The sequence below is a fragment of the Thunnus maccoyii genome, chromosome 11 (genome assembly GCF_910596095.1).
Source record: "Thunnus maccoyii chromosome 11, fThuMac1.1, whole genome shotgun sequence".
In the NCBI taxonomy this organism is placed as follows: Eukaryota; Metazoa; Chordata; class Actinopteri; order Scombriformes; family Scombridae; genus Thunnus; species Thunnus maccoyii.
The window spans coordinates 25,865,649-25,878,386 of NC_056543.1; the positions used below are offsets into that span (position 1 = coordinate 25,865,649).

The 12,738-nt window shown below is 42.0% G+C and overlaps 1 protein-coding gene across 1 annotated transcript in view; it reads left to right on the forward strand.

Annotated features, from left to right (window-relative positions):
- The window catches only part of satb2 (SATB homeobox 2), a 46,167-nt gene that overhangs the window by 21,686 nt on the left and 11,743 nt on the right, over nt 1–12,738 (forward strand). The window contains exons 4-12 of the mRNA XM_042427227.1: nt 2,041–2,167; nt 3,390–3,513; nt 4,245–4,347; nt 5,839–5,889; nt 5,971–6,563; nt 7,717–7,929; nt 8,162–8,248; nt 9,046–9,198; nt 11,006–11,200. Of these exons, the coding sequence (XP_042283161.1) occupies nt 2,041–2,167; nt 3,390–3,513; nt 4,245–4,347; nt 5,839–5,889; nt 5,971–6,563; nt 7,717–7,929; nt 8,162–8,248; nt 9,046–9,198; nt 11,006–11,200 (1,646 nt within the window). The remainder of the gene's footprint in view (nt 1–2,040; nt 2,168–3,389; nt 3,514–4,244; nt 4,348–5,838; nt 5,890–5,970; nt 6,564–7,716; nt 7,930–8,161; nt 8,249–9,045; nt 9,199–11,005; nt 11,201–12,738) is intronic.

The following is a 12,738-nucleotide window of genomic DNA, read 5'->3' on the forward strand; positions in this document are numbered from 1 at the left end:
AAACAATTTCTTTGGCTGCGTGTGTCAAAGAAAGAGAGACAAAAAAAACAGAAATCAAAAAGGTAGACATAGCCGAAGATGGGCTCAATTCTCTCCTATTCTGTCACATAATCGCAGTATTTTATTCCATCTCTTTAAAGTGTATTTTATGACAGCTTTTCTCTACAAAAAGTACACAAACACAACTCATTTTCACGTGATATTGTAGATGAAATTGATGTTTTCATATGCAGTGACTTTAACTTAATATGTGAAATATCTGAAAATCACTTTTGCCCATGTCATGAAATGTGTTGTGAGAAATTCCCATGTGCACGTTTTCTTATGGTCTTTATTTAATGAAGGTTTTGACAGCATCTAACAGAAAACTTTCATATCATAAAAAGAACAAAAAAAAAAAAAAACAACTAAAACTGACATGCTATAATATCCGGTTCTGTTTGGATTGTTAAATGCTGTCTTGGTGTTTTTAGGTTCATCTGGGGGTTTTTCCACTTTGAGCGGTTCAGTCCATTCTGTTCATAGTGTATTAAATGATGTTCCCTCTGTATGACCAGATAATGAAGAACACAGTCTGGCCTGGCTGGAATCAAAGATATAACTGAGCTATAAACACAATGAAAGGAAGAAAGGAGGCTAGAAAGATCAGAGGGGGGTTGGAGGAGAAGAGAAAGCAGAAGAAAGGAGGAAGAAAATAAGAGAGGAAGACATGGGGGGAGAAGGAGGGGTGGGGGGGGGGGGGGAGTGAGGAACAAGGGGACAGTAAGAGAGAGAGAGAGACTTCTCAGGACCCATCTGGATCTCATTTAGAGGATAGTAATGTGATTAGCTTTGTTTAGTTTTCACAGCTCCAGTCCCCATGAAAAACCAGTGTGCATATGTGTGTGTATGTCAGTGTGTGGTGGATGACCTAGGTGAAGTGTACTTGTGTGTGTGTGTGTTTATATGTGTGTTAAAGACATTCAACTAGATTGTTCAAATCAAGAGGCTTAAATGAGATATTTACAGGTCACCAGCATATCATTAGACTGCAGAAACACAAACACCTACTAATTCGTAAACACACAGACACACACTCATACACACAAAGCTGCTCTTTTCTGTGTGCAATTTTGGATGATTATGGGTGGCTTTTGCATTGACCCAGATCCCTATTAGTTACAGCTTGAAATACAAGTTAACCCAATCCAAAGGTAGCATTTTTAGCAGGGCCATTTGCAGAGTGACTCATGACATTGTGTCCATTCCCTGTTTGTGTGTATACACTCATGAAACAGTTATTGTAAGTAACCAGGACATTGTTTTAGAAAAGGAAAAGAAAGATGCTGTTATGATTCTACAATGTAATAGTTCAATGCTTTGACCAGCACATTTGCAGTTCCATTTACCTCCATTATATTTGGGTGGTGACAAAACTTCCACAGATGGATGGCTACTGTAGATCCCACCAGGGCTATAAAACTTCTGACAGATAATGTTAAAATGCTAGCTGTAGCTCTTGCTGCTTCACTATGAAAAATGATGGATTCTTCCTCTACAACTGTGGCACAGTAAAATATAGTTATATAATGTGTCTTTAAGTGGCCAACAACTTCTATTGGCAACATCAACAGTCCTGAGGCACAGTGAATGTGTTTTACAGCGAAATAAGTGAGCTCACAAATGCATACATTTAATAAAACAGCTCCACAGTAATAATTCATCTGACTGCTTAGGAAACACTTATTCAGGTTAAAATTACTTTGACAAAGAAATAATGGTAGTCAATGGTTCACTGTGATATATTACGTGTATCAAGTAGATTAAAGTATCTGAAAGTTGATTCTTGTCTTACTATTTGAATTAGAGGTTCCTTGGAAGACGACTTAAATCTAAAAACATATGGTGTGCTCTGGAAAATGGTTTGAAATCATGTTAAGTATGCTCAGTTATTCATTTGGCAGATGCTTTGTACAAATGAGGTACAATCAGTTGATGACCTAAGAACCAGTAAAGCCAGCAGTGCGGTCCTTTGATGACTCCTTCCCTGTCTCTGTCCAGGCATCATCAAGGTGGGAAGGTGGAACCCTCTGCCCATCCACTTCCTGACTGACGCTCCAGAAGCAACAGTGGCTGACATGCTGATGGAGGTCTACCACATGGTCACACTACGCATCCAACTACAAAGGTCAGATTCAGTTTTAAAAGTCAGATGTCACAGGTTACAGTTTTCCAGTATTCAGGTCTAAATCCATTTATTAGATTTCCTGAGAGACTGTGTGGCAGTCACCAGTACTGCTCTCTTCAATATGAAAACAAAACAGGAAAGAATGCATGACCATATTTCATGGACACAGTGAGGCTTTCAATCCATACACAGTGTGCGGTTGCATTGAATCAGACTCGGTTCACTGGGTGGCTGATGTCATTGCCGTTGATTACAGTTCAAGAATCTACCAAATTTATCAAATGTGAAAGCAGCAATATTGAAACACTAAAGCTCCAGTTAAAAAATCCAGTGGGGATTTATCTATTATCTGTCTCCGTCAGGGAGAGTCTGTGTGCCAGGAACTCCTTCTTCCCTAGAATAAGTGAAGCAGGGTCTTGATGGACAGATAAAAACAGATAAACTCCAGATGAGAGGGTTATTATTGTTATCGTCTTGGCACATACCAACCAGGTTTGTTTACATGTTTAAGTATGTATCCATGGTGATGGCAGAAGTTTTGCACACTTTGTGCTCAGTGTTGTAATGATTTATTTGAGGTTAAAATAAAATAAAAGTAGGAAGAGTCCAGAAAGATACGTGGAAGTAGTGGTTTGGGGTTGAGGTTAAGACGGGAAGCATGATGGGTTGATGGGGTTTGGGGTTTATTTAGGAATAGTTGGACATTTTGGAAAATACATTTATTCACTTTCTTGCAGAGAGTTAGATGTGAAGATCGATACCACTTGGTAAATATGAAGCTGGTGCCAGCAGCCAGTTAGCTTAGCTCAGCATAAAAACTGGAAACAGGGGGAGACAGCTAGCCCGTCCAAAAGTAACAAAATCCACCTACCAGTACCTCCAAAGCTCACTAATTAACACATTTTCTCTCATTTGTTTAATTCGTACTCTTTCAAGTCTTTATGCTAAGCTAAGCTAAGCTAACATATTTACTGTACTGACAACAGCAATATCAAACTCCTCATCTAACATTCAACAAGTGTATTTACCAAAATGTTGAAATATTCTTTTAACAATATAATGAATATTGTGCAGTGATTATGTAAAACATCATGTATAATATTGTAAAACAGTTTTGAAGTTGTTGTTTTTTATGACTAATCCTTTTGTGTCTTAACTTATTAACCTGATGGAAGATGGTGTAACTGACTTCTTTGGCCTGATGTGGTTTTGGATGTTGTAGTTTTTCAAAGCTGGAGGACCTGCCCTGTGAACAGTGGAACCATGCAACTGTCAGGAATGCTCTCAAAGAGCTGCTGAAGGAAATGAACCAAAGCACTCTGGCCAAAGAGTGTCCACTGTCACAGGTAAAAATTGGCGGCACACCAACACACAGCAACTTCAACTTCATCTGCACCTCAAAATCATGACAGTCGTCATCAGAAAATTGCTTATCAGTTCAATAATCCCTTCTGATATCTGCCCCTCAAGATGTTCTTTACATCCACTTTTACACTGCCAGCTGTCAGCAGCAGGTCTGACATCACATGACCTGATTAAAGACTTAAATCAGCCCCCATGAGACGCATTTGGGCAATTATAAATTTAGAAACAAATTCGTCATACATTGTATTGATTATCACTACATGTTAATCAAACTCCACCCTACAAGATTCAGCACCATCTCCACAACTTGTTAAACTCCCCAGCTGCACGTTTAGTCCTCTATCCATGTCTCATAATGACTGGTGTGTGAGATTTATGTGTATGTGTGTTTGTGTGTACGTGTGTGTGTGTGTGTGTACGTGTGCGTATTGTGTTTAAATGGAGTTCTGGTGGGGGTGTTGATCGCAGCATCAATTGCAAGCATATGTGTGTGTGGCTGGAGATTCCCTTTCTGCACTGTACTGGCTCGAGTTTCCATGGGTGGCTTCCAATCATGATTAATGTTTGTCTATTTCTATTGTGTATGTGTGTGTTCTGTATACGTGTGTGTGTGTGTGTGTTTATGTGTGCCTGCCATGTGGTTGTTGCGTGACTGTAAGCATTTCATATTATGTTGGTTATTAATTATCATTCCCTTCTCTTGCTCTTGCAGAGTATGATTTCCTCCATTGTGAATAGTTCCTACTATGCCAACGTCTCCACTGCCAAGTGCCAGGAGTTTGGTCGCTGGTACAAGAAGTACAAGAAAATCAAAGGTGAGCTGAATAGTAGAGGGTGGTTCCCATCCTGGGGGTTGGGACCCAAATAAAGGGTTGCAAGAAGATTACTGAGGTAAAAAATAATAAAAAACAAATCTCTACTACTTAAAATTCAGTCTCCTTTTTGGACCTCTCTATAACGTTTGCCTTTTTTGGTACATCTATGGCACTCTAAAAACTATCCAAATTAAACAATGTGAGAAGGGAAAATCACTGTTCAATTGTTTCTGATGCCAGTGGAGATTGTTGAGATTGAAAACAACATGAGGAAATTGAAAGTCTTCTGTTTTTCAGTAACACACATCTAACAAACACACATCTAATGAAGACATCACATGATCACCACTCTCTCACAGTGAATGGATGAACGTAAACACAGCAATTGCACAACCGTTCTGTTCAGTAAAGAGATGTGACGTCGCTCTCATCATAGAGTAAATGAAAGCATGTAAACACAGTTAACTGTGAGGAATATAATTCAAACCTGAACAAGTGCGATACATCCATCTAGTGCTGCCGTGGTACTTTCAACGGGTGAAATCCAACACTGAACTATAAATCATAACCTATGGATCCTGATGGTATTCACATGTTCCATTCTTCCATATAACAACAACTCTGAGCTCTGTATCCTCGCTGCTATACTGTGGCCTGCTTTCAGACACTGAACTCCCTCCACCTCCTCAGCCTCCTCTTGTGTCAACATGTAGTGGTTTGTGCAACTTGTGATGAGGGGTAGAAGTTAAAATGACTTTGTGTAAAAGGTTAGGAACCACTGCTGCAGAGAAATTCTGCAACTTAGTCCTTTGACTTTTCTCAAACAAATCAACTGTAAAAACTCTTCTTCCCACTAACTTGTCAGGATCATCCCATCAACCACATTAGCTTGTCACACTCCACCATTACCTCCTAGGAAGATACACTATAATCATCACATGAACCTGAACAGAGAGAGGGATAGAGATAGAGAAAGTGAAAGAGCATGGGGTAATAGTGGAGCCTGCGGGCTGACAGAGGAAGGAGCGTTAGGTTACGTTATACTTGGCATTTCCACTACTAGTTCTGCTCCTCAGCTGGCAGTGGGTAACACACACTGCTCTGCTCCAGATGTCACATCCAGAGGTCACTGCTGTCTAATTGACTGTTATGACAGTCAAAGCTAGTATAGGTAACTTTTTAAGGTATAATGATAGGATAGATGAGGACTGCTCTGGGCCATTTGTCCTTACAGTCATATGTCATGATCTGCATCAGTAGATGGAGTTTGCCCAGTTGTCCAGGAATTGGAGATGTTTTAAGTTTCCATTATTTCTGAGCACCACAAGGATTTCTGTCTCACGTCGGGTTAGAAGTTGAGCCTCAAAGTTCACTCTGTTGATTAAATGGACTTAGAGGTTACATTGTCTCAGTCATTTATGTACATCGGCATGAATACAACACCAGGACATTCCCTTCTGACTGACTTTCTGTATTTGTTTTGTTGAGCAGTAGATTATCTGGAGAAGATGTGGTCTGGACGAGATCCTGCTGACATAAAAAGTAAGGAATCTTTTCAGTTTTTCTGACATTGTGTTAATGTAAAGCTGTTTGTTTCACTGCACTGTATCCTCTCCTTTCCAGTAGAGAGAGACAACATGGCGGACTTCTGTGTGCTGGGCCAGAGACCTCCTCCTCACTTGACAGGCCTGGCCCAGCTCAGTCACCTGGGAGCCAGCAGTCCCCTCCTAAAGGCAGGATCTGGAGACCCCCAGGCGCCCTCCCAGCCACCTCAGCAGCCTCCTCTTCCCCAGCAACAGCCTTCACCCCACGGCCCCCTCCACCACAGCCCTCCTCTCCGTACGGGCCAGGTGCCTCCTCCGCCCCCTCCACCCCCGCCTGGTGCCCTTCAGCCCCTGCTGGGACCAGGTGGGCTGCTCTCCCCTCAGCTCTCCCCGCAGCTGGTACGTCAACAGCTCGCCATGGCCCACCTCATCAACCAACAGCTAGCTGTTAGCCGCCTGCTGGCCCACCAGCATCCCCAGGCCCTCAACCAGCAGTTCCTCAACCACCCGCCCATCCCTCGGGGTTCATCCAAAGCTGGCGGCGACCATCCTGGGAGCAACCCCTCGGCCGCTGAGGTCTCCTCTGAAATCTACCAGCAGGTCAGAGATGAGCTGAAGAGAGCTAGTGTCTCCCAGGCCGTGTTCGCCCGTGTGGCTTTCAACCGCACACAGGTAGGAAAACAGGACAGACTGTGGTCAAGAAGGTTAGGAGAAATTGGGAAACTGTGGTGGTGAAATTCGCAGAGGGAGTTGAAGGGCAAGGAGATGCATCAAGCAGGGGAAAGTGTAGCCTCAGATAGTTTAAATAAGAAAGAGAGGATGGAGAGGGACTTTGAGAAAATCTGAAAATGAATATATTGCATCCCGCGTTGGCTTTGTGGCAAGAGCAAAATATCCCCCTGCTGCTTACTGAGCTACATTTTCTCAGACTAATCTGATCATAGATCACGTTCATGTCAACATATCAGGTGAGAAGAGATAATTGCCGAATTTGATAGAAATAAATGGCGATTGACGTCACTGATAGACTTATAATTTTTCACACCAGGTTTGGCTAATTTTGTGGTCACCCACCTTGTGGTATTTTCAGTAGGATTAATGGAAGCGTGGCAGGGTAGCTTGCTGGGTCATTGAGTCTGCTTTCCCGCCCTCGCAGCAGCACAAACACCTGATGCATTCAGGCTGTGCTAAACTGGTTACTACACGCCCCATTAGATCAATGTAATGGGAGATGGCTCATAGACCTACTAGTATAGAGTAGAGGCCAGGTGTGTTTTAGTAAGTTTTGTGTGTATGTGAATGTGTTTGTATGAATCCATATGTGTGGTGCAGACATGTATGTGTGTGTCCAATACATTTGTCAAAACTGTACGTCTAAGGCTTACTCTTTTCAGTTTTGTCCAATTCCCACCAAAAAAGTAACCATTTTTTTAAAGTATAGATATAAACTCTGAAATTCACCTAGATTTTAAGTCCTAATGCACCCAAAGGTATGTTTTCTTCCCTGCATGTTTGCACCACAAACTGTACAGATTTTTTTTCCAAATTTCACCAAATTTGTAACAGTCACCATAAGAACTGAAAACAATGGGCCCCCTTCTATATATCATATATCTCCAGTGCCAAGCATCTGCTACAGCAAATGCTCAATCATCCCACATTTAGAAGGAGAAGAAGCATTGGGATAATCCACTTCACTGCTCATTAGTTTGTAGATTAGGGATAGAGGTTTGACATTGGTGATTAAGGAAACATTGAAATGAGGCATTAACATGTCCTTCTTGCAAAGTTAAGGGGTTGGTGTGTGTGTGTTTGCATTGATCAGGGCCTGCTGTCAGAGATCCTGAGGAAGGAGGAGGACCCTCGCACCGCCTCGCAATCCCTGCTGGTGAATCTAAAAGCAATGCAGAACTTCCTCAATCTGCCGGAGAGCGAGAGAGACCGAATCTACCAGGAGGAGAGAGAGCGCACCATGAACCCTTCAGTCGGCCTTCCTGCCTCCAACTCCTCAAACCCCGGTGCTCCACGCCTCTCACAGGTAAAACCAGCCTACAGGTAGTCTGGTTGGTTAGCTTCAGGTACCCAGTGCTGCACAGGCGACCATGTAGTAAGTTTTACCTGCAGTGTCTTCTCACACTTTGCATCTGCAACTGCCATGTGGCACCCAAAAAAAAAAAAAACTGTGGGATTTGTATAATAGCTGCAAATGTAATCACAGTGATGTACGTGCTTAATTTTTAACATGCCATGTTTCCCGTGTGTGTGCATAGAAAGTGTGGGAGAGGAGCTTGGATGACCAGATAACCCCTGATACCTGGGCCTCCATCTGGAAGAACAAGACTAAGATCTCCAACTCAGTGAGTTATCTACAATCTTTAACTTGCCCTCACAAAGTAGGTTACAGCACATGAAGCACTCTCAGTTTTTTTAGAGCTAGTTTCTTTTTTTTTAATCTTAAATTCCATTTATAATGGGACAACAACTTCAAAGCTATCATAGGAGCATATTGTAAACATAAAGGACATTATACAGTATTTAGAAATTTCTTTCCATCTGCACATAACAATTTAGCAACGTCAGTGATAAGACGCTCTCTCTCTGATGTCAGGGCAAATGCCCATTCATGGCTCTGGGTGAATTTGTGTGCTATTCTTATTATGTCTATGTAAAATTATCTCAGCATCGTTTACACTGCGGGAATGTAAGCTAGCTGGTCTGTACATGTCTTGTGGACAACTTCAAACACTGTGTATACAAGCTTTCTGAAAGCCAATACATGTTCATTCAAACAGAAACAACAAAGAAAGACAAAAGAGAGGGACTTAATGACTTTGATCTGTAAACAAATGTCATGTGGAGACGTGTGCTGCAGATGTGCTCGCAGGGAACGCTGCGTGTCTGTTCTTGGAGCAACTTACTCTCAGCCTGATCATCAGCTGATAACGTTTCCTCATATGTATACACAAGATGTGGTTTTGTGGATAAATCTCTGAGTAGGTTTAAATAAGTTCTTTAGAATTTCAAAACTAATAGATGGGATGCCTTTATGATATTTATTTTTTATCCAAGCTTTCCTCTTAAAAGATTAATCATACAAAATCCCTTTAATTTGTACTTCCTGTGTATTCCATCATGTGTCACTTCTCTCTCCCAGCCAAAGCCTTCTGGCCCGGCCCAGGACCTCCCGCTGAAGCTGGAATCACTGGTCAACATTACGTCAGGCATCTATGACGAAATTCAGCAGGAGATGAAGAGAGCCAAGGTGTCCCAAGCTCTGTTCGCAAAGGTGGCCGCCAACAAGAGCCAGGTGAGGGAGTGAGTGGAAACATGGGAGCCACAAAATGTCAAGTCTTAGATAAAAGGCAGGGAAATCAATATCAAATGTGTCACATTCTCATTGTTCAAATATATTACACCATGTTTTCTCCATTTATCAGTTTTCTCTTTCTTGTTTAATCACATCAGCTGTGGGACTAGTTGATTGATTGATTGATTACTTCCTCATTCAGTCCTCTGCTGTTGTATATGAACACTTAACATTTCCTGAAGCGCATGCCAAACCCACCCTCTCTCAACATTTTGCCAGGCAATGGAGAGGTTTGCTAGATTTGATAAATCTGCTAGACCTGCCAGAGCTCACACTGAAAGCGGAAAAACATTCTCAAATTTGTGCATCACACAAGCGTTAGATAGAGATTAATGAGAGACAGAACAACTATTTGCAGTGACTGGTACAAGTATGCCAGAGGAGACACGTGCTTGTTTCCCTCCCCAGACCACTAGAGAGGCTGGCTGAGTAAGGGACCGAATATTAAATTAGAGAGAAAATATAGAGAAAAAAAGTATACATTTGAAAATATCTTAAAGGATAAGTTCACAGTTTTTGCTGGCTGTACTCATTCCTCTAAAACACGAGAGGAACAAAACACAAATGATTTATTGGTAGACAGAGACGGTGGAGGAGCTAAATAATTCTATTTAAGGGACAAATTTATTCAACCAGTGGGTTGTGTTTCAGGGCAGCAGCATGTGAGATACCAGGTGTAAGTGTGGGCACAGCAATATGCGCGGTGTGTGCATTTTGTATACAGTATATGCGCATGCTTGTGTATTTGTGGTTAGCGAGGTCCCCCATGCAGGTTGGTGGGTCTGGGGGTGGCTGAGGGTCACGGCTCAGTGCACCCATCTGCTGCAGCTGGCCACAAGGACAGAGAGAGAGGAAGAGAGAGATGATCAGGCTATTAGCGGTGCATGCTGCCCGAGGTGGCTGGTTGAACACAACAGCTGGTGTCACAAACTGAACCAGTCTAGCAGATATAATTGAATCTTCTCTGTCTCTCCTTCCCCCATCTTCCTTTCCCACATTTACTTTACACGCCCTGCACATTCACAACTTTTTCAACTTTTTTCACAAAATATAATACTTCTTTCGTCTCCCCGTGTTTGATGTTTTTCTTGTCTGTCTTTTTTTGTCCTGCAGTCCACACTTCAAGTTTTCCTTTTTTCTTTCTTGATTCTTATTATCCTTCTTCAAATGGTGTCATTGGTTGGTTGAACCATTCTAGGCACCACAGCAGGAGAGAGCCCATGTAAAAGGTTCATGAAATAGAAAATACTAGCCCACAGTATTTTGGGGGAACAGATTTCCCGTCCTTCCAAACTCTATTTAGTAGTCAAACATCTTGGGATTTACTTTCTTGCTGAGAGTTTGATGAGAAGATCGGTACCATCCTTGCGTCTGTAGAGTAAATATGAAGCTACATCCAGCAGCCCGTTAGCTTAGCTTAGCATAAAGACTGGAAACAAGGGGGAAACAGTTAGCCTGGGTCAGTCCAAAGGTAAAAAAAAAAAAAAAGTCTGCCTACCAACAGTGCTAAAGCTCACTAACTAACACACTTTATCTCTTTTGCTTAGTCTGTATAAAAACTGAAGTATAAAAACAAGAAGTTGTGCTTTTACATGCAACAGTATTTCTTGTCAACATATCATTTTTAAACTAAGCATATAAGCATATTTCCCCAAAGCTCAAACCATTTCTTTGACATCTGCCTGACTCCACCTCACTCTTTAACCCCCACCTTCTTTCTCCATGTCCATCCGTGTCTCTTCTCCAGGGTTGGCTGTGCGAGTTGCTCCGGTGGAAAGAGAACCCCAGCCCAGAGAACCGCACTCTGTGGGAAAACCTGTGCACCATCCGGAGGTTTCTGACGCTGCCGCAGGCTGACAGAGACCTGGCGTACGAGGAGGAGTCCAGACACCATCACACAGAGAGACTGCACACCGTCCTCCACCTGCCACAGGACACACAGGTAAAAACCAGACATGAAAGCTGACATTGACGTGCATCACGTATCTCCATGTCCATATGAGATATATGTATCCTAAATGGGTTTTATTAGCACCTGGCATCTCTGGCAAACACATTGAAAACAGATTTCTGGCAACGGCATCTCGTCCCATAATATTTACATCTGTTGAAATTGACTGTAAACACCTTGTCCTGCAAATACCCACTAATAGCATATAGCATATAGCATAAACATTGCATATACTGTTCAGACACACAAGCAATCACTCATTTGTACTGTAAATCCACTGACTGAAGAAATACAAAACTGTATTTCTCCACCCTCTGCAGCCATGCATGCCTTTATTATTTATTTATTATTTGCTCATTATTTTTGTTCCTTTAAGTTTGCACTGTACTGTATGTACTGTATGTGTGCACGAGTGTTTGTGTGCGTGCCCCAGTGCATTGAAGAGTAAACAGTGTTTCTGGGTGGTGTGGCACTGGAGGAAATGCCCCATTAGTTTTTGAGGAGGGAGGCTGAGGCTGTAGGAGGTGCCGAGGGAGAGGGGAGATCAATGCAGGAAACACACTGACATGCTTTCATTAGCCGTCCCACTGTCTGTTACAATGATATCCTCTGAACTCAGCCTGCCTGTCTATCTGTCTGTTTCTCACTGTCTTTTTATTATTCTTAGGCTGTAGAGATAATACCTTATCTGCTATTGATTTAAAGTGGCAGATACCACAAAAAAGAAGGGTGAAAATAAACACAACAATACATGTTTTCTTCTTCCCTTGCCTTTACAAATGCAGTTTTTGCTTTGTTAGCTCTGAACATTGGACTTAATAAAACAAAAATGAACATAGTCCCCCAATTTTACAGATAAAAATGAGTTGCAAACATTAAAATATACTCAAGTCATCATAGTTAATAAACCCGTTGCAGTCACAGGCTGAAATCTACGATGAACAAACATCAGCAGATACTCTGTCTTTTACCTAATGATACTCTGCTAGTACCATCTTTACTTCTTGCTTTCTTTTGGGGCATTTTGCCCTCAGTCTGGTCTTTAGCAAGTATAAAATACCTTCTCATTTGGATTGAGGTCAGGTGACTGACTTGGCCAGTTAAAAACAATCATCAATTTGGCCATGAAAACCTCCTTGGTTGCCTTGTCTTGATGTCTGCGAGGCTCATTGCCCTCATGCATTGTCCTAAAACTGAGATTTGACAATGTATAAAAAGAGCTAAAAGCACAACACTTTTCACTTAACATAAAACACCCACAAACATCTTTAACAATGAAAGTTAGGGCAACCACACAGTTTTATTTTATATCCAATCTGTTGGAGTCCAGAGCCAAAACAACAGAAACTATGTCACTGTCCTTCTACTTACTGACTGCACTGTAAAAAGGTCAAAGGTCAGTGTCATCACGCAAACTGAATTCAGTGCTTGCTCAAATAAGCTTGAGCCCTTGTCCTCTGGTTGAAAGATAGTCTCTCTAACCACTAGCCCCCACCCTGTCCCCCAATGCAAAGCTATTATATACCACA